This window comes from Urocitellus parryii, chromosome 11, assembly GCF_045843805.1.
Source record: "Urocitellus parryii isolate mUroPar1 chromosome 11, mUroPar1.hap1, whole genome shotgun sequence".
Lineage (NCBI taxonomy): Eukaryota > Metazoa > Chordata > Mammalia > Rodentia > Sciuridae > Urocitellus > Urocitellus parryii.
Genome location: NC_135541.1, coordinates 51,658,846 through 51,680,950, shown reverse-complemented (window position 1 = coordinate 51,680,950; position 22,105 = coordinate 51,658,846). Strand labels below are relative to the sequence as shown.

The window sequence follows — 22,105 nt, the reverse complement described above, 5'->3', positions numbered from 1 at the left end:
GGAGAAGTGGGTGTGAACTTCCAACTAGACATGCATTGTTTCCTCAACCTCTGCACAGGAAATTAGTAGCGTCTTACCCATATTTCTCCAGGATTTGCACATACATAGCAGTCCCTTCTTATTTTGGGGGGATAAATTCCAAGACATTCTGTGATTGAAACCTATATATACTGTTTTGTCCATGAATATATGGTAAAATTTATGTAAAATACTATGGTAAAATTTAGTTTATCAATTGGGAACAGTAAGAGATTAAACAATGAATAAATAAATAATAAGTATATAACAAATGAATAAACAAACAATAATGATAATGATGATGAATAAATAATTAATAATAAACAGTAAAGTAAGTGATGACAACTAATGATAAAATAAAACAATTAAAACAATATATTATAATAAAAGTTAGTTAAAACTTATGTATTGCTTATTTCTGGTTTTATTTTTTTGAACTGCAGTTGACTGTGGGTAACTAAAATTATGGAAAGATAAAACTGTGGATTTTCTGTTTTCTGGCCATGTTGACAGACGTATATCTTTTTGCTAGGGGAAGAAAACATTTTCTCTACTCTTTCCAAATGTTTTTCTTTCTGTGGTCTCATGCTTATTTAAACAGAGAATAAGCTTCTTGTTCTTGTTGTATGTAAAATTAATTAAAAAATTTTTGTCAATATACATATAAAAAAGGAGCAAAATTGGCTTTTGGAACACACATCTATTTTGTGTTGACTGAAGAATTATTACACACCCAGCTGCTCTGGTTCTCAGTCCAGTGCTAGGCGTTCAGGGTTGGTCAACCACAGGGGACTTGTGCTTGCTCTGCTCGTGTGTGCATGTGTGCATATACTTATTCAAGTGCACGTGCTGTGGGTGGTGAGGGGAAGTGTTCTTTGGGAAGCTATTCTTTCACTAAATTGAGAAAGCAAGAAAAGTCACACTCCACGAGTTGAGAGGTAAGCCTAATACTTAGGAAGTCCCATGGGACTGCCCTTTAATCAAGGGGAAAAAAAAATGACTGTTCAACTTTTGTTTTTAATGCCATATGATTGTTGCCATTTTCAAAAGTTTAAGTGGGATCTCTTGGACGTTGCCTGAATTAAGAAGGAGATTTTCATCTGTGAAAAGCTCTAACAATACGAACAGAAACCATTCTCTAATTACCTGTAAGAATAGGCTAATTTTGTAAAATAAAATGTGGTATTATATATAGTATTCCTCTTTTCAAAAATAATGATGAATGCTCAGCTTTTAAAAAATAGTGACTATGAAAAGAGATGAAAAATACCCAAGAAAAAAATTTTAATACATTTTGCATACCTGTAACACTCACAGAGACATTTGAAACACTGGAGGACAAATCAGTGAAAACACTTGGTGACTGAATACTTCTAGCAAGTGTTATTTTATTTTGAAATGCAAATACTGAGACTTAAGATTTAGGATTGGTCACTATCAAATGCAACAAATGTGTAACATAAATGTTAAACAACATGGCATAATAAAACTTACATACCCCAGGTAGTACTTGTAATGCATTATTATCCATCCACAACTCTCTTAAATTTTGTATTTGATCCAGAACTTCAGGCTGGGAGAGAGGCAGAGAGAAAGGAAGAAAACAAAATGAGTCTTTTCTTATCATATATATTAAATACTGTTCCTTGGATCTTGAGTTTTTAGTTAGGAATCTGTGTTAATCCTCTCAGAATCTCTAAGTTTAATAGATCTCTAACAAAACTGACAGTTCTTAAGGTAAGAATAACACTAATGAAAATTAAGATCTATTATTCCGACACATTAGTCTATTTCCATAATATCTTCCCATTATTGTTTGTGTCATTAATTATACTCTAATCACTTGATAAGTTTCTTTTTAAAATTTATTTTAATTAGGTATATATGACAGCAGAATGCATTTTGATTCATTGCACATAATTGCAGCACAACTTTGCATTTCTATGGTTGTACATGATGTAGTGTTGCACCATATGAGCTGTCATACAAGTACCTAGGGTAATAATGTCCATCTCATTCCACCATCTTTCTGTCCCCATGCCCCTCCCCATCCCCCTCCACTTTGCCCCATCAAAGTTCCTCCATTTTTCCCATGTCCCCCCCATTATGGATCAGCAGCCACTTATCAGAGAGAACATTCAGTCTTTAATTTTTTGGGATTGGCTTACTTCACTTAGCATGATATTCTCCAACTCCATCCATTTACCTGTAGATAACATAATTTTATTTTCTTTTAATGCTGAGTAATATTCCATTGTGTATATATCCCACAGTTTCTTTATCCATTCATATATTGAAGCGCATCTAGGTTGTTTCCACAGTTTAGGTTTTGTGAATTGAGCTCCTATAAACACTGATGTGCATGGAAATGGAAGGCGATCCTCAGGGTTATACAAAATGTCATATAAGAGGAATGGAGGGGTAAGACAAGATAATACAAATGGAAGAAATGATTTACAGTAAAAGGGGTAGAGAGAGAAAAGGGGAGGGGGGAGGGGAGGGAAGGGGAGGGGAGGGGGATAGTAGAGAATAGGACAGACAGCAGAATACATCAGACACTAGAAAGGCAATATGTCAATCAATGGAAGGGTAACTGATGTGATACAGCAATTTGTATACGGGGTAAAAGGGGGAGTTCATAATCCACTTGAATCAAACCGTGTAATATGATGTATTAAGAACTATGTAATGTTATGAACGACCAATAAAAAAAAAAAAAAAAAAAAGAAACAGCATGAAATATAAAAGTATAAGACTAGATGATGTCATTACCCTAAGTACATGTATGAAGACACGTATGGTATGAATATACTTTATATATAACCATAGATATGAAAAACTGTGCTCTATATGTGTAACATGAATTGTAATGCATTCTGCTGTCATATCCTAAATTAGAATAAAAATAAATAAATTTAAAAAAAAAAAAAAAAAAGAAATACATTGGGGCTGGGGATGTGGCTCAGGAGGTAGCCCGCTCGCCTGGCATGCGTGCGACCCGGGTTCGATCCTCAGCACCACATACCAACAAAGATGTTGTGTCTGCCGAGAACTAGAAAATAAATATTAAATAAAAAAAAAAAAAACACTGATGTGGCTGCATGGCTGTGGTATGCTGATTTTAAGTCCTTTGGGTATAGACCAAGGAGTGGGATAGCTGGGTCAGATGGTAGTTCCATTCCAAGTTTCCTAAGGAATGTCCATACTGCTATCCAGATTAGCCGCACCAATTTTCAGTCCCACCAGCAATGTATGAGTGTGCCTTTCCCCCCACATCTTCACCAACACAATATTGTTGTCTGTATTCTTGATGACTGCCATTCTGACTCCATCGAGATCTCTTTGTCTAAATGAAGCATATTTAGACAAATGATTCTAGAGAACTAAAACTCAAGGCAGCAGGTGAAAGAACACCTTAGACAAGTACAGAGAAGGAATGAGAATATGATCAAGCTGTAACACACAGTGCATAGACACACATTCCCTAGTGAGAAGCTCTCTCTAAATTCTGCCTCCTGGGCAGCAGACTATATAGAAGGATAGCAGCTGCTATTGCTGCCAGCATCACTTCTCTTCTGGGGGTGGCCTTTACTGAACTTTTCCCCAGAAATCATCACCTTTTCCACTCTTAGACTATACACCTCCTTTGAAGTAGATTCTTTTTTACTACTAGATGGGATGACGAAGGCCTGAACTAGTTAGTGCACTGTATTTCCCTGACCATAAGGACTGATTCAGAGATGGAATTTGACCCATTCAAAACTACAGAAAGCAATGAACCTTTGGGACTTCTCAAGGAAAGACTCTCTTCCCGGCTAGATTTGAACTGGAAAGGTGCAGCTCTAGCTATGAGGTAATGGGAGAACCTACCTAAGGATGGAGTCTTTTCAAAGAAACTAGAGCTAAAAGATGGATCCTTGGTGACACCCTATTATCTTTGAACTAAGTCAAACTTGAAGCTAGGTTTTCTGTTTCTTTTATCTGAAATAATTATTGCTTATTGAAAGGATATAATATAAATATGGTTCAATACAATTTGGAACCTAAGTAGGATGTCAGTGCATTTTATGGAATATTCATGGAAAAGCATAGAATTTTATCAGTTGGAAGTTGTAGTTCAGTGAAGGTTACACACACACCCTTGACTACTAGAAGGGCTTCAGATCCATTTTGGAGGTAGTCTCTGATCCCTTTAGTTTGGGATTACAATGGAATATGGTAGATTCCTGGGAAAAGTTTCCTTCATAATAGGGATAAAAGTATAAATTTAGAGACATGGCATTCTACTGTAGAATCAGATTTATGTCAGTAAGTTTAGTGAACATTTTTTTTGTGTAAGAAAATATTCCTACTTTCACTTATAAGGAGCAGCCAATGAACTACCCCACCTATATGTTAGGCTGGGCAAGGATGGAACACATAAATCACTTTAGGAGCTCTTAACATGCAAAGGCTTTGAGGCAGAGGGCTGGCTAGCAACAGATAGGCCACTTAGAAAACATGAGTTATGTGTCTCAGTTTTTCCTAAGCCTAGGCATTATACAGATTTAAGATGAAGAGAAAGTTCTTACTGGGTAAGGTTCAACATTCTTACCTGTATACAATAAGACAGAGGTTAATGCAAAAATTTGTAATAATAAGCATTATTTGGGGTAGACAAGATAATGCTGAATAAATCCTTAATAAATACATCATGAAATCTCAGTGACTTAATACAACAGGCTTACTTTCTACTTCTACTACATGTCCAGCATGGGTTTATTCCTCACATACTTGTGATACCACCAACCACCATCTCAAGACTTCCAAAAGAGCCAAAGCAGGGAGAGAGAGAGAGAGTGAAGAAAACTTATCACTGTTTTTAAAGATATTGGGCTGGGTTTGCCATAGATCATGTATGCTTATATCCCATTGTCTAGAAATACTTTCATGGCCCCAGTCTAAGGGCAAGGAAGGTTAAAGAGTATAGGAAGAGTTTATGGAATGTTTGGAGAACACTACTATCTCTGCCACACAATGATACTATACAAAAAAAGGAATGATATGTGTAGCACTTTTATAATCGATCCATCCCTTAACTAAGTACTTATTAAACATCTTCTAAGTGCTAGGCATTACACTAGAGTCATATGTATAGAGTAGCCTCTGACTTTAAGAAACCCACATTCTAGTTATGAAGCAAACACTCAAAGAGTAAATATATCATATTATGGGAACATAAAGGAAGGGAATCTATCTGCTTCAGGAATTCTCTGAGGGAGAATTCACAGAGCTGAGATGAGGAGTTGGCCAGTAAAGAAGGGAGAAAAGAAAGTACATTTTAGTCAGAAGCACAGTGGTGAGAAATAACATGATGTGTGAATAGAAGGATAGGCAGTTTGATTTATGTAACTTTGAGTCAGAGTGAGTAGTATGAAGTGAGGCAGCAAAGGAAAACAAGGATTTACAAAGATCTCATTTTTTTTTAAAGAAGATAGGAGTTTATTGCATGGGGGAAGGAGAATCACTAGAAAAATTTTAATAGGAAGTGATTTTGATAGAGTGGTATTTTTATTTATAGATATCTAATATAAATAAAACTCTAAATTGATACAAAAAAGAAAAAAATTTAGGCATGAAAACAGATTAAGATTGGTAATGAAAGAGATAAAAAAGGAGTGACCTATTGGAGAAGCCAAGAGGAATAAGGAATTGAACAAAAGTATCATACGTGGGATAGGAAAGTATGGTTAAAAAAAAAAAAGATTGCTGTTTTGGAAACAGCAGGCAGGCCATTGGTAGTCTTGGTAATAGCCATTTCAAGTGCTAACTATGTTACAGAGTGTTTAAGATAAATAAGATGAAAATAAATGGGAATAATACAGGTAGAATAGTCTATTTTTTTACTAGCTGTGTGATTTTTTTTTTAAAAATTTGTGGTTCTTTTTAGTTATACATGGCAGTAGGATCCATTTTGATATAATTATATAAGTATGGAGGTACATCTTATTCTAATTAGGACCCCAGTTTTTTGGATGTGCACAATGGTGAGATTCACTGTGGTGTATTCATATATGAGCATAAGAAAGTTAGTCTGATTCATTCTACTATCTTTCCTTTTTCTACTTCCCCTTCCTTCCCCTTTGTTTAATCCAATGAATATCTATTGCTATCCTCCCCTCTGTTTGTTGTGTGTTAGCATCCACTTACTAGAGAGAATATTTGACCTTTGGTTTTTGGGGATTGGCTTATTTCATTTAGCATGATAGTCTCCAGATCTATCCATTTACCAACAAATATCACAGTCATTCTTTATGTCAGAGTAATGCTCCATTGTCTATGTATATACCACACTTTCTTTATCTATTTCTTTATCTAAGGGCACCTATGTTGGCTCCATAGTTTAGCTATTGTGAATTGTGCTGTATAAACACTGATGTGGCTGCATCACTGTAATGTGCTGATTTCCTTGGATATATTCCAAAAAGTGGGTAACTGGGTCAAATGGTGATTCCATTCCTGAATTTTTGAGAAATCTCCATATTGTTTTCCACAGTGGTTGTACCAATTTGTAGTCCCAATAGCAATGTATGAATATTTCCTTTTCTTCACATCCTTATCAATATTTACGTTACTTGTATTCTTGTTAATTGCCATTCTGACTGGAGTGAAATGGAGTCTTAGTGTAGTTTTAATTTGCATTTCTCTAATTGCAAAATATGTCGAACTTTTTTTCCATTTATTTGTTAACCATTTGTATTTCTTTTTTGAAAAGTGTCTGTTTACTTCCTTTGCCCATTAATTCATTAGGTTATTTGTTTTATTGGTGTTAAGTTGTTTGACTTCTTTGTATATCCTGAAAAATAATGCCCTATCTGAGGTGCAGGTGGCAAAAATTTTCACCCATTCTGTAGGATCTCTCTTCATGCTCTTGAGTATTTCCTTTGCTGTGAAGAAGCTTTTTAGTTAGATGCCAGCCCATTTATTGATTTTTTTTTTATTTTTCTTCTTTTTAAAGTTTGGATGAGAAAAGAAAAGTTGAGGGTCTACAAAGAACCTGAGAGGTCAAGGGTAAAGAAGCCTGGTAGAAAGAAAGGAGAGAGATAGAGATAGAGATAGATAGGGAGAGAGGGCACCTATGAATGACAGATAAAAGAGAATGAAAGTAATGAAGTAAATTCCAAGAGGGGAAAAGGTTTGATAGTTCAAGAAGGGGACTACTTTAAATAGAAGCAATAGCACAGAACACAGAAGTGGGATGGCTGTAGGTTGGCATGTGTGGCGGAGGGAGGGTTAGAAGTTGAGGGAAAGCATATCTGAAGTTCTTAAATTTTAGTGCTGCAGTAGGGATCAAGGTAACCCATTGATCAAGAGGGGAGAAAAGGTTTGTGTAATAGAATAGTGGGGGAAAAAGGTATATATTGGAATGGTTTGAGGGGAAACAAGGGCAATTAAAAGAATTCTATCAATGATCGTTATTAGGACTTTCTTCCTGAGGCATAAGGAGACTTAGAGTTTAGAGAAAATAAACAAAAGACTTCAGATTTCCTTTAGGTAGGTCAGAGAGGGATGAAAAAGAAAATTGACAAGATAAGAAATTAGAATAAATGGTCAGAATTTAGGGGTTTAGGATTTCTATGGTAATTCTAGGAAATGGCAACATCCAAGTTGTAGCCCTGAGGAGTATGGGCTAGGTCCCAAGTATGAAGTCTTGGTATGAGGGCAGGAGAGGTGCTGTAGGAACATAAGGTCTTGCACGGCCTCCAAGGATTTGAACAACCCCTTATACACTGCATAACTTACTCTTTAGCATGCGTGGGGCAAAGTAGACAAAGCTGCCCAATCATACTTCTGAAAATTTTAACACTGGCTTCTACTGGAGATCCAAGGTATCTATGACTAGCTGGAAAGGAATAATTGATGTTAACCTACATTTCTCCTTTATTTCAAAATATCTCATTCCATAAGGGAGCAATAGCTCTACTTTTTACATGAAGAATCTGATAATCATTTCCTGAGGAAAATGAGAACGACTTGATGATGGTTGCATAACCGCAGCTGGGATTGTTACTCAGGTCTTCTGGTTCTACAGATGACATCACACTGGAGCTTAAAACTGAAACTCCAAATTAATGAAGGGAGCCAGTGATCACAAATGCCCAATAAAGAGAGTAAGGCATAGGTTGGATTTCTAAATAAAAGATATTTGTAGTACCAGATATTATAATAAAATGTACTACAGAGGAAATTACAGAAACTTCCTAATAATAAAAGAGACAAAACATAGTTAGCAGATCAATAGACAGTCTTGCTAAAAAGAAAACAAATACTACAACATGAGTAGGATATAATTTCATGATCAATAGACAATTTTAAAGTGGATCTTGGAACTCAACTAAATGGCTTAGGTCTAACATAACACATAAATTACCCTTTTTCTTGCTACTTAATTTCATCACAAAGTCAATCATTTCCATTAAAAAAGAGTGATTTAACCCAAGAGTGACTTGGTATATTCAATGCTGGATAAGGTGAGATCAGATAAAGATTATCATAAACTGTTTGGGGAGTTATAAATTGCTGTAGTTTTCTTGGAGAATGTTTTCAAATGTGAATCTCATGCCTTGAAAACGTTCATATCTGCTTCTAAGCAACTACCAACTTTTTTCTACCAAAAAGTTCTGAAATATTGAAAAATCTTAATATAGAAAAAATGTTCACTGAAGAATAATAATTAAAAAGTTGGCCACAATCTAAACTATAGTATAAGAGAAAAGTGATTTTACTATGATCAGTCACAATGAATTAATAAAACGGTTTCATTAATATTAACACAAATATAAAATATTTTTCATGATTGTACCAAATTTCAATAAGTATTGTTACAGATATGCAATTTTAGGCTTTTCTGCTAATTTGACTACATGTATTACTTTTATTCCACTAATTTGGATAATATAGTTTGATCACAAGTGTTTATATCCTATAACATCGTTTCTCCTAATGAGGTTAAAAGAAATTCTAATTATGAAAAACATAACATCTGCTATTAATGTAAGTTTTTCAAAGTAAAATCAGTGAAATAAGAAGGGAACTCTTGGTATCTTAAAATTGTATGAGATTATGTGGTAGATACTGTAATAACAAAAATTTATTATTTCAGAGACTATGCAAAGGAAATAGAATTTTGGAAGAAAGAAACCTGATTTGAAATTCAGATAAATTAATTTGAAAGCATTTTCTCAAATCAACATATGTGAAATAGCCAATGCAAATTTAACAAATATATTTTTTAGTGAAGTGACTTAATTATGATATTTCATTAAGATGGCCCAGTTATTTCATTTTTTTCTAAGTATTGATATCATTGATACCTAAAGGAATTATTTTAAATTTCTTTTTTGCTTTTTTCCAACTTTGTTGAATAACATTTAGGGCTTGCAATTCACTGAGGAAGCATGAACTAGGTTTAAGAAATTTTCTTCCCTTCTTATTTAAGTCTCTTATTTAATAATACCCTGGGTTTATTACTAGCCCTTTAGCTCTCACAACTGGGAAATCTTTTATTCATGAATTTCAGAGTCCATGGTTGATATTTTTTTCTAATACACAAAATAGGATGACTAAAAATTTCAGTTCTTGATGAAAAGCCTACTTATCATTCTCTCAATTGTAATGTATTACAAGCGTTGAGATTGTTTAACTTCTTTAGTTAATTTCTTTGGAGATGAAAAGGTTAGTTCCTCAGGGTCTGGGCCTATTTCCAGCTCACATTAGTTTTATGTTTCTCAGTTTTATTCAGAAGTTGATCTTACTAAATGTTCATAAAAATTTAAAATTTTATTTTATTTTTTAAAATTTGTCCCTTTTAGGCAATATTTTGGAAAAAGATGCTTTATATTTTAGTCATTGTTGAACAGATAAATAGATATTCATAGTAACAATTAATAATGAAATTCACTGCTGAGAAAATGTAATTGACTTATAATTAAAACACTTTCAGTCACAAGCTCTTATGAATATTTTAATATAAATTTGGGCATAATATATTCCCCTTAAATACTCAGATGAGTATATTGATGAAATAGAAGGAAAAAAATCTATGATTTGATGATATGATGTGGAAAAGGAGAGACAATATATACAATGACAAAATTAATACACAAAATTATCCAAAAAGACTGGTTAGCTCTTAAAAAATGAAGTTTAATAAAGGCTAATGTAAGACCTGCCATATATCCCCAAATGAACCATAGAAGAATAGAATCCAAAAGAGAAGTATGTAAGTCAGGCATGGCAACATATCCCTGTAATCCAAGTGACTTGAGAGGCTGAGATAAGAGGATGGCAAGTTCAAGGCCAGCCTCAGCAACTTTGTAAGAACTAATCGTAAAATAAAAAATATAAAGGGCTGGGGATATAGTTCAGTGGTATAGTGGCCCTGGGTTCAATCCACAGTACTCCCAAATAAATGAATAAATAAATAAATAAATAAATAAAGTACATGTGAACAAAATTGGGAATTTAAGTAAAAAGTAAGGTCAGTATTAATTAATCCATTTGTTTATAAGTTAATATCACCTCCTCTATACAAGGAAGACCCTATAATGGTCTCTGGGAATAGCATTCAGACTGAGCAATAGCTATCCTAAACTTTTTTTTTTCCCTCTCAGTGTCCTGTTCTGTAGGTGGCCATCAGCCCATCTATGGAATATAGTGTCTTGTTCCCAGGTGTACAGGTGTCCTCCACAAAGCAGATCTACTCAGATGACGTGGACATCATGCCACTGGAGAAATGCTAAAGTGACTCAGAAAGTCTAGATTGGAGGATGGAAGAGTAGATGCCAAAGACACTTGTCTCTGGACATCTTACGGTTGTAAGAAAGAGGCATTGGTTTTGTCCTGTCTTCATCCCAAGTTCAGAACTGGAAATAATCATGGAAGTCACAGGAAGGTAAATACAAATAAGCACCCCTATAAACAAGGACGTTTTCTCCATTAGATAGGTTCCAAATGAAATAATCTAATTTCCTATGGTAAAATAATAGCAATGACAAGAGCTAACTTCTATTGAGCACTTACCACAGTAAGGCACTTTTCTATCTAGTTTTATGTTGATTATTGTCATGGATTCTTTGTAACTAGCTAGTGAGGGAGGTGACATCATTGGACTGGCAGTGGGCATAATGTTTAAGAACATGGTTTCAGAGACTAGGTTCAGATCCAGGCTTTGTTACTTACTTGTGGTAAAATCTTGGCTCAGGTTCATCCTCTGTCATAGGTGGATGACAGTAGTATTACCTACGTGGTGGGATGATGACAATTAACCCTGTTAAAATATTTAAAGTTCTTACAACAGTGCGTGGTTCCAAGTATTATTGCTTGAACTAGTCCATTTCTGTTTTAAAAAATACCTGAGGCTAGGTACTTTGTAAAGTAAATAGGTTTATTTGGCCCATGATTCTGGTGGCTGGAGGGTTCAAGCAGCATGGTGCTGGCATCCTGGCAGAGTCTCTCTGGCTGTGTCACAGTATGGCAGAGAAGCAGAAAGGAAACCAGCTGCAGAAAAAAAGGGTATTGAAGGAAGGATCCAGGGCCTCTTCCCTTATAACAATGCATTCTTGCAAGACCTACTTTGGTCCTGAGAATTCCCTCATTCTCTTCCGAAGGTGATATCCCTAATGACATCATTGTCTCCCACGGGGCCCCACCTCTCACAGGTTCCACCCATCTCTCAACAATGCCACACTGGGGACCAAGCTTCCAACCTATGAACCTTTGGGGGACACACTCAAATCATATCTAAACCACAACACTGCTCAGTGCTCCATGAGTGTTTGCTTTATCCCCATGTCACAGAGGAGATTTAGGCTGGAAAAAATGTGCCCATAGTCATACAGCTAAATACATGAGAAAAGCCAGAGCCTGGTATCAAAGTTTTGTCAGACATGATGAGTAAAGCACAAAGAATAGGGATATCCTGGGAGAAAAATGGTCAGTGATCCACATGTAGTATGATTTTTTTAGGCAAGGGGCCATAGAACGACAGGCCTTCATAGCAAGTGATCAGATTCTAAAGACTGAATTTAATTCCTTAAGCAATTTTGTTCAAGTAGTGTTTCTATTGAGTGCTTATCAGGCACTAGACTGGAGGAACAGTTGTAAACAAAATAGATAAATCCTCTGGGAGTGACATCTGGCCATCCACGTTTTCTGGGCTGGGTCCTATAAAATGTTGATAATGGGAAAAAGGCAGTAATTCTGGTTTTGTGATCGCCACTTGAATGAACGTACTGCCCTTGACTTAGATTTCAAACTTTGGGTGAACTTGTCTGAATCTAAATTTTAAGAATGATAACTGGGTAACAAATGCATTCCCATCTCATAATTCTAACTGGTCTTATTTTCTTCTTTAAATTTTTTTTTTTTTTAGTTGTAGATGGACACGATAACTTTATTTTGTTTATTTATTTATTTATGTGGTGCTGAGGATTGAACCCAGTGTCTTACACATGGTAAGTGTGCGCTCTACCACTGAGCCACAACCCCAGCCCTGGTCTTATTAAAAAAAAAAGGGGGGGTGAGGATTGCAGCCATTTCCTTTCTCCATCCTCTATCTACACTGCAGCCCAAGGACCAGTAAGATCACTCTTGCTTGAAAAATTGTCTTTAGATTACCCAGAGAATGTAACATCCAAATTCCCTTTACTTATATAAAATGACTCTCTTGTGACCCTTGCTTACTTTATGGCCTCTTTCTTCACTATACTCATTAGCCCAAGGAAAACTCAACCCTTTGCAGTTTTTCAAGGTTTCACGTGCTACATCTTGCAATCCAGTTTCCCCGATGTCATTCACTAAGCCCATTCACCTAAGCCCTGATCCAGTTAGGTACCTTCCTTCTGTTTTGGTGTCCCCAATTTAATGTGCAGTTTGGACATTCAATTTAATGTCCAAACTGCACATTAAATTGAACTTCTGGAAGTGGAAAACTGGATCTCATACACCTCTGTGTCTCCAATTCCTTCCACAGTAACTCATGCTTGCTAATGCTCCAAAACTTCCATCTAAATTGAAAAAAATAAACAATCTATGTTCATAATCAGTCTTTTCAGCAACTCACTCAAAAGATAACACTTGAACTTTGTAGTCAAAATGATCAGTATCACTTTTGAAACCTCATTTTCAAATATGCCCCTATATGATATCAATATTTATTGTAGCTCAATTCACAATAGGTAAACTATGGATCCAACCTAGATGCCTTTCAAAAGATGAATAGATAAAGAAGATATGGTACATATATACAATGGAATATTATTCAGCCTTAAAGAAGAATAAAAATATGGAATTTGCAGGTAAATGAACGGAGCTGGAAAATATCATGCTAAGCGAAATAAGCCAAACCCAAAAAACCAAAGGCCAAATGTTTTCTCTGATAAGAGGATATTAATCCATAATGGGGTGGGGGGAAAATAAAGGAACTTTGGATTGTGCAGAGGGGAGTGAGGGGAGTGGAGGGGGTGCAGGGATGAGAAGGATGGTGGAATAAGAAAACTTTATTACCCTATATATGTGTATGATTTCACTACCTGTGTGACTCTGTACCATATTCAGCCAGAGGAGGGAGAAGTTGTGCTCCATTTGTGTACAATGTGTCAAAATTCATTTTATTGTCATGTATAACTAATTAGAACAAATTAAAAAATAAAAAAATATGCCCCCGACTGATCACCACCTCCTATAGTTTTGATTGATTTATTCCAGTATCCTAGAACTCTTATAAGAATTATAAGAGATGACACATCACCGATATGCTGAATCTATCATGTCTTTATTCACCTATCTTTGCTTGCTTCCTAAACTGAGATTCATTATAAAGAGTTTAGCATTATGAATAGTTTCTTACATGCGGCACACACACACACACACACACACACACACAATTTAACAGACTCTTTTATCACTGTCAGTTAGCTGAACTTAACATTGGTTGAAGGCAACTTGCTGTCTTTTCTGCAAGTGCCCCAAGATTTGTTGAAGAAAATTGCAAGTTGGCTGACTGGTCTCACTTCAAATTCATGACAAATGCCTTAAGTGAGAACTAAATACTGCATGCAACTTTATTTTTTTCCTCAAGAAATTGCCTTTTTACTCTCTAGAGATTACTTCATAGTTCTTCAGCCTTGTCAAGAGTATCCTCCTTTTACTCCGGCTCATAACCTACCCTGTCATTCGCTGAAATAGACAGTCAAAAGTGGATTTACTCCAAAGGTAATGAAGCTTGAGCTCCAGACTCCCCACATACATGGTTAGAAAAAATTGTAAAGGAATCTATTTTAAAGATTGTTGTCCTTTGCTCCATAGACTTTCTCTTAATCATACTTCCTCAGGTATAATATGGCACATTGGGATGTGGCTTAGTTCAAGTTAAGTTGGGGACATTGTGATATGTCCCCAACTTATATATAACATCACACACACACACACACACACACACATATTTGTATCAGGGATTGAACCCGGGGCACTTGATCTCTGATCCAAATTCCCAGTCCATTTTTAATTTTTTTAAAAATTTGAGACAGGGTCTCTCTACATTGCTCAGGGCTTTGCTATTTTGCTGAGGCTGGCTTTAAACTTGCAATCCTCCTGCCTCAGCCATGGAACTACTGCTGTGTTACAGGTATGCTCCCCAGTGCCAGTTAGTATAATCTATTTATGAGTTTTCCAAACACTATTGTGCTTATCTTTCACAATCTCTGGCCCTCCTCAATTTTATGTTCCTTTCCTTTCCATTTGAACTCTAGATTTCTTGTTTAGAGGGTCTCAAGACTTGGAGTTACTTCCTTTCCACACACTTTCAATCTCTGTCACCACTGTTCATCTCCAGCAGCATACAAATTGCCTCAGCTTGTCACAACATAAAAGGAAGTAATATTTTTGTAGACTATACAGCCCTTTACAACTATTTCCCCATTTATTAAATGTTCTTCTTCACAGAAACACTGCAGAAATAATTTGCCTCTGTTTGCTCATCTCCCATTCACTTTTCAACTGGCTCTGATGCGGCACTGACAACTGCTCTTGTTAAATCTTTATGACCTCCATATTGTAGCTGGGATTCCTAAAATATAGCTAAATAATTCATATTTAGTACTTAGTTATTGAAGTCAGACAATAAAGAGTCAAGAGTAAAAAAGTTGGAAAAAACAATTTTAAATGTGTAAATGCAAAATGGACACTAAAACCCAATTGATTAAAAAATGTTATGATTGAAAGTATCTTCAAGATAGAAAATTTGTAGTTGTCAATGGAACTTTTTATTCTAGAGTCTTAAATGATATATTGCTTGTTCATTTATGTAAACTATAATTAAGGCAAATGATACAGTTTCCATGGGTTACCTATTTCCTCTCTCTTAACATTTGCAATGTTAAAAATATAAACATAAACTTTTATATGCACCACATTTTGTTACTCATTCCCATGAGTTAACCTCTGCAAACATCTGAAGCTGTTTTGTTTCTTCTTGATCAGATAAATATCTTTTCCAATTTAGAGATTTCACGGAGAGAAAAACAAATCAAAGTTATTATTTTTATTGGCAAACCAATAACCTTGAATCTCTTTTAGCTGTTAGTTGTACACTCACTATTGTGAGCTTCTGGAGAAAAACCTGCTTCTCTGAATCCCTGGCATTTAGCAGTGTGCCTGCCGCAAAAAATATTGGCAATGATCCTTGAAGGTCATAAAGATGTACTGCAAAACTGGCATACCTTCTGATTCATACAAGACTGCTGCTGGTCTGAGTGAGTTCAACTGTATTCAAAATTTGGATTATTTTAAAGTCAGTAATCAATATGTGATATATAAGGTAATTTATTCTGTATTAAACTGCATAATGTCCAATTACCTAAACAGAAAAATAACAGAGAAATTATGTTGTCAATCTGCTAATTAGTAAGCATTTCATCCATTGACAAACCAGACTGTCCAGTATGCATACATTATCTTTTCTGCCTGAAAGTCAGTAACTGAGAAGGCAAAAAAATCTACTGTCAGTATCTTAAACCTATTGAATGAAAGTATGAACCTATGTTAAAATTGTTAATTTTTCCAGGTAAAAGCCATTTGGCTATGTGTTTCATGGCAGAAATAACCATCAGAGGCAGGCAAGAACAAAGTCATGATAAAAACCTATTCATATTTGGGTTCCAAAGGAATCCTGTCTTCAATTTTTGGTAGATTGGAAATGTTAAAACTGAGTCAAGACTAGCTCTCTATTTAGCCTAGTGGATACACAGTGAATGCTTCATATATTTGTTAAATGAAAAATAAAGAGATTAGTGTCATCACTTGTGCTTTATTTTCCCCATTAGAGAAAGAGAAATATTTCTCCTTCCCCTCCTTAACCTCCCTGCCTAGCAATGCAAGGTAGATCAATAAGATGGTGCACATTATATATAATGGGCTGCAAATTGTATTTTGAGGAATGTAAATATTTTTAAATGCAGTTTTATGGGTGAAGTGGAACTTGAGTTATTAAGTTTTCGTATTTGTCATATTCTGTTATTCCTGAGTATATTACAGTGAGTTTTATTACTTTTGAAAACATCTTCTATTTTCACTGGGTATTGTAATTGTTTCTGTCATTGTATGCAATTATTGTCAAAGAGCAGATTAGAATACAACTAGTGTGAGTATTGCTGAATATTTATTGTTTTGCTTTCCATATCATTCATAAACAAAATAAGCTGGTAAGAGAAAATTTATAGCATTCTGTACCATCTATCCCTAAACCTGATTATTCAAATAATAATAATAAACTAAACCTAAGAACTTATGATACTTCTCATTATTAGTATTTAAATTTATAATGTTTATTGGAAATATTCTAATTAGCCACTTCTGAAAATTTAACAAATATTTGGCAAGCACCAACCTCATTCCCAGCACTGTCTTGTGGGTAATATATGCACATGGGAGCAGAAAAACTAAAGATCATTATAATATGATATCAGACAACGTGTATATATAGGTTAGTAGTTAGTGTGTATATATACACATGCCAAAGGAAAAAGTAAAAGAATTAAGGACAATAATATTAGTCTACCTGACCCAGTACTCTGTGAAAGCCAATTGTTTCTTTGGTTATGTTTTAAACATGCTATTGTTTCCACATTTCATAATTGCTCTTCAAAAGCCTCAGCTTTCTTTTTCACTGTATGAATTTTATCATGTGATCTACACCAATTATATATATATATATATTAGTTTTCCATAATAATTGATTGAACTGTTTGCCAGGGTATATTAATTTGTCAATATAGTTCTACATCAGCACACCCAAATTATTCGTATGATACTGTGTTGATTCTTTTATTAACCTCCATTTGAGGGCTAATTGATGCTGTGTAAGTTAGTAAAATTATAATATTTATTGGCACAGGGATCAAGGTTAGATAATTTGAAATTACATGCTCAATTGTTTTGCTTGTCACTGAAAAAAATCTGACATTTTATCAGGCAAATTTTTCTCATATTACAGATGAGCAATGAGTTTTAAAGTTGTAACTGAAACCAAAATGTCAATTGCAAACATACCAGTTATATCAAACCAATTTCTTTTTCATCAATTTCAAATGAGATATTCCTTAACTAAACAATATCGACTAATATTTTAGCCCTGGAACTCTCTAAAACTGATTTCCCAGATGCTCACCCTGCCTACAGAGTTCTCCATTAAAATTTGCAGCCACTGTGTACTCCTGATGCTCCTCCTGCCTCCTCTCCTGCCTGCTGAACTCTTCCTCCTTCTCTCTGCCTGGTTAATGTCTCTTCATCCTTTAGATTGCAACATCACTTCTTCAGGAGAATCTTGGATGCTATGCCAGACTCCACCAGAAGCTTTTTAACACCTGTAATGACTGAAATTCTACATTTCTGAGTGCACTGGTTAATTTTTTGTCTCCCTCACAAGATGGTGAGTCAGTGAAGGAAGAGTTATTTCTGCTACCACTTTACTTTTGCATCCTGAGAACCTGAAATAGTGATCAACAAATATATTTGTTCAACGAATACCTATTGAGCGCTCATTATGTATGAAGCACTATGCTCAGTGTGGGCAACACAAGAGAGCAAGCATGGTCATGTAACCATTTTCATTCCAAGGGCTATGAAATGACAGAATGAATGATAACTTGTTGATGTTAATTTTCATATCAACCCCTTTTCCATGTAAGAATGTTTCTTTAGTTTGTATCATGTATGTGGAGATTTGCCATAAACATTTTGCCAATAACTATTTATCTGGCTGGTGAATGAGTAAGTGTATGCATGAATTAATTAGAGATACATAAGCTGATGCTGGCTTTGTCATGAGACCAAAAGAATATACTTTATTATGAATATAACTTATTATTTTTGAAAGAATTTAATCTTTTATTTATGTGTAAACAGAAAGCTTTTAAAAATTAACTTTAAAAAATTATTATTGTACTTATTTCATATTCAAGTTCACATGAGCAAGCCAATAAGAGTTTTGGCTAAAAATGTGAATTCTTACCAACATGATATGAAAAAAAAATTGTCCAGACTTCAATTTGTAGCATATGCTTTGGTCTATTTTTTTCTTTTTCATATGGAGTTCTGAACAGATGCTCGGGCAGGTTAATTCTGTACTAAATCTTGTCTTTCTACATGTGCCATGGAGGTGGATGCTAGCCAAGGTAGTACCACGAATCCCTTGTTGATCATTAGTCATATCAAAACCACTTATTTTTCCTCTTATTAAATTAAAATGAAAATTAGAGTTCTGCTAGCAAACATTTATTTTATACAATGGGGAGGCAGCCTCATCTCTCATTCCTCTGCCACAGAACTTTTGGCTCTTATTAAACTAATCAAACCATCAACCCTGAGATGCTTGTATTTCATCAACTCTTTTTCTTTGATAATGTCACTCTCTGACTATAATGCCCCACTTCCATCCAACTCCAGTTCATTTTTCAAGGTCCAGAAAATTCTGTGCCTTGGGAAAAGCTTTCCTTATTACCTTGGTCATAAATCATGCCATTAACATGCACCAATTCTACAGTGTTTGAGAAACTACTATATTCATATGACTAGGCCATAAATATACACAAAGGAGGAAACATGAAGATTATGTTGTCATATGCCTTCCCGTATGGTGCTTATAGTTTAAGAGAACAAATAAAGCATTTTTTTGATAAATATTTATTAACTGGCTAGCATTTTCAATTTACCATGGATAAAAATCACCTGGGGAGTTTGGCTAAATGCAGGTTCCCAGGCTCCATACAGAACCGACTGAATCAGGATTTCAAAAATAGTAGTCCAGAAAATAAATACAAGTATGGATGGTAATCTGAGGATATCTCTTTAACAGACATTGCTTGGTCATAGGATTACTTAATGCACAGATTTCCTGACCTCAAGGAGCTCACATCTTAGTTGATACAATACAAATTAAATATGTTATAATTATTTCATGTTAAAAAATGGAATAGGTTGGTGAAATGGTTTCAGGGATGGAGCTAGAAGGAAAGAGTCAATACTACTAGATGAACTAAAATCACAAGTTAGCCTCACTGGGTTCCTATGGCTTAGGATCCCTGTAGATAAAATATTCACCTTATCAGTAGTGGAAGGAGAGGGAAGGGCGTGTGTTGTGATCATGCCCCTACTAGGACAACTATGACATAAAGCAAAAAAGTAATGCATATGCTAAGATCTCTAAATAGAGGAGTTTAGAGTATGGGAAGAGATTGTTTCTAGTTAATAAAATCAAGAATTTTTGAGAAAGTGCTGCATTTGTGCTGGGTCTTGAGGAAAGGGAAAGATGTACAAATTATGGTACAAAGTTGAGGGTGAGTGAAAACAGGAGCTTACTGGAAGGAAGAATTAGTATAAGAGGGGGTTATAGAAGCAAGAAGATACTCTGCACATGTGGAGGACAGCAGGCAATTAAATTCTGCTCAGTGGAGAGAATGAGAAAGATGATTTTCCTTATGGTCATGGGTTCAGGGAAACATTTAGGTAAGTAAATGGGGCAGATGGGTACTACACTTCAACATAGAAATTATTCCTTAAACAACTCATTTGACACTTCATACTACATTTTATGGCTTGTCTCTTTAACATACATTTCTTGAAGGCAGGGGCATACTTCATACTTCTTTATAAGTCATTTATATTGCAGAAAAATTCTGGCAAATGGAAAGATTTCAAAAATTTTCTGTTGAATGATCCAGACTGTTTTTGTTCACAAAAAGAGGCCTCGGGTAACATGCAGGAGGACTATGCACCACTGGGGTTTTCTCTGCTCTGTTGACATCATTTAAGCATATGAGAAAATTGTCACTATTGACAATCAGAGGCCATGCTGTGAAGATGCTGGAGGTGTCTGAACATGAGTAATGCTATTCTAGTCCCTTGGGAACCTTACTGCAAATGCATGCTTCTTTTTTGTTGTCTCTACATTAACTGTAAATATTTTCTTAAATTTGGGTTTCTATCTTATTAACATAATATAAAAATGTGCACCTGGAATGGAAAAAATTGCAACCACCCTGCAAAATCAACTGAACATTTAAGATACGATGACTGATTGCTGCAATCTTCTGTGAGCTATAAATCTTAGGAAGAAGTTTTTTATTTTTTAGAGTTGAAGAAGTGGTTATACAAATTCAACAATGTGGCTATTGAAGAGGGCTTCTAGAGTTTACATGAAGAAAAATCATGATCCCTAATCCACTCTTATTATAAATTCATAGGTTTAATACATGTAATAAATATATCCAGAGAAGAAAGAAATATTTCCTGAAAACCTACCATATGTTTAGCAATGTTCTGAGTTCTGGGATATACTGTAGAATAAGGGGAACAGATTCCCTGATCCTGTGGAACTTACATAATAACAGTATTTTGGTTCAATTATTCAGTGTGTGTATGTATATATATATACATATATATATATATATGTATATATATATATATATATATATTATGTGTATGTGTGTGCTCTCACTACACATAAAAATTATATATAAAATCATTTTGTTATTGCTATATATAAATATATAATCTTATTTCAATTATAACAATACCAAATAATCTGAATTAGAAACAAAAAAACAACATATCCAATTCTCTCCCTTTTATCTAATTCCCCCTATTTATACTTTTCTACTTCCTTTTCTCCATTTCTACCTTAGTTCTAGCTGTATTTTCCTTAATTAGTATAAAAAATTTTCAATTATCACTCTTTTTAGTTTATCTCCTATTACAGTTTCAGACACTTAATAAGTTATCAATAAAGATATTGAATTAAAAAAACAAAAGTTATCAAGTGACTCATTTATCCTTCATATCAGAGCAAAATCTAAAATGTATGATTCAATAGATTATTTGTGCCTTTTGAGTCTGTCAGTCATACATGGGGTGGATACTAAATCCTTAGCATGGTGTTCAAAGGCTCTGGTACCCTAACTTAATTTTCTTTTTCTAATTTTGCCTGCCTTTATTCTATGAAATGATCTGTTCTGTAGCCTATTTAGTCACCTCAGGTTCTCCACGCCTATTCTTTCATTTTTTGTAAGCTGCATGAGCTGATCTCTCTCTCCTATTTATTTTTCTTTAGGCTGAACCTGTTTCCCCTCAAATACCATACTTCAGTACTCCTATTCTATTATCTACCTGCCTACCTACCTGTCTGTTAATTGTGGCAATCTCATTTGCATTAATTACTCTTATTAGAAATTTCTAAAAGCCAAATTGGTGTTTAATTAATCTTTGTATCTTCAATTCTGCATAAACATAGGGTGAATGTACAGTGAATGAATAAACAGCAAATTAACTCAGTTGTCAAAGGAGTTTATTTTCCATCTCTCCCAAAATTCTACTGAAATGACAAAACAAAACCAGAACAAAATTAATGAAAGGGAAAATTGTTGCTTCTAGTGAACAGGAAAGGATAAAATCAAAAGAAGTCATAAACTTTGAGAATTTTGCAGAAGAAACAAAGTACATTTAATTAGATTTTTAAAAAAAGTTCAGTGTTAGTCACCTGTGACTTAGAGCAAAC

At 34.7% G+C, this 22,105-nt stretch overlaps 1 protein-coding gene across 2 annotated transcripts in view; it reads right to left on the bottom strand.

Moving 5' to 3' along the window:
- Lrrc7 (leucine rich repeat containing 7) overlaps window positions 1-22,105 on the bottom strand; it is a 420,763-nt gene that overhangs the window by 138,522 nt on the left and 260,136 nt on the right. For both annotated transcript variants that reach the window (XM_077791099.1, XM_077791100.1), the window contains exon 8: window positions 1,517-1,591. In XM_077791099.1, coding sequence (XP_077647225.1) covers window positions 1,517-1,591 — 75 coding nt within the window. The remainder of the gene's footprint in view (window positions 1-1,516; window positions 1,592-22,105) is intronic.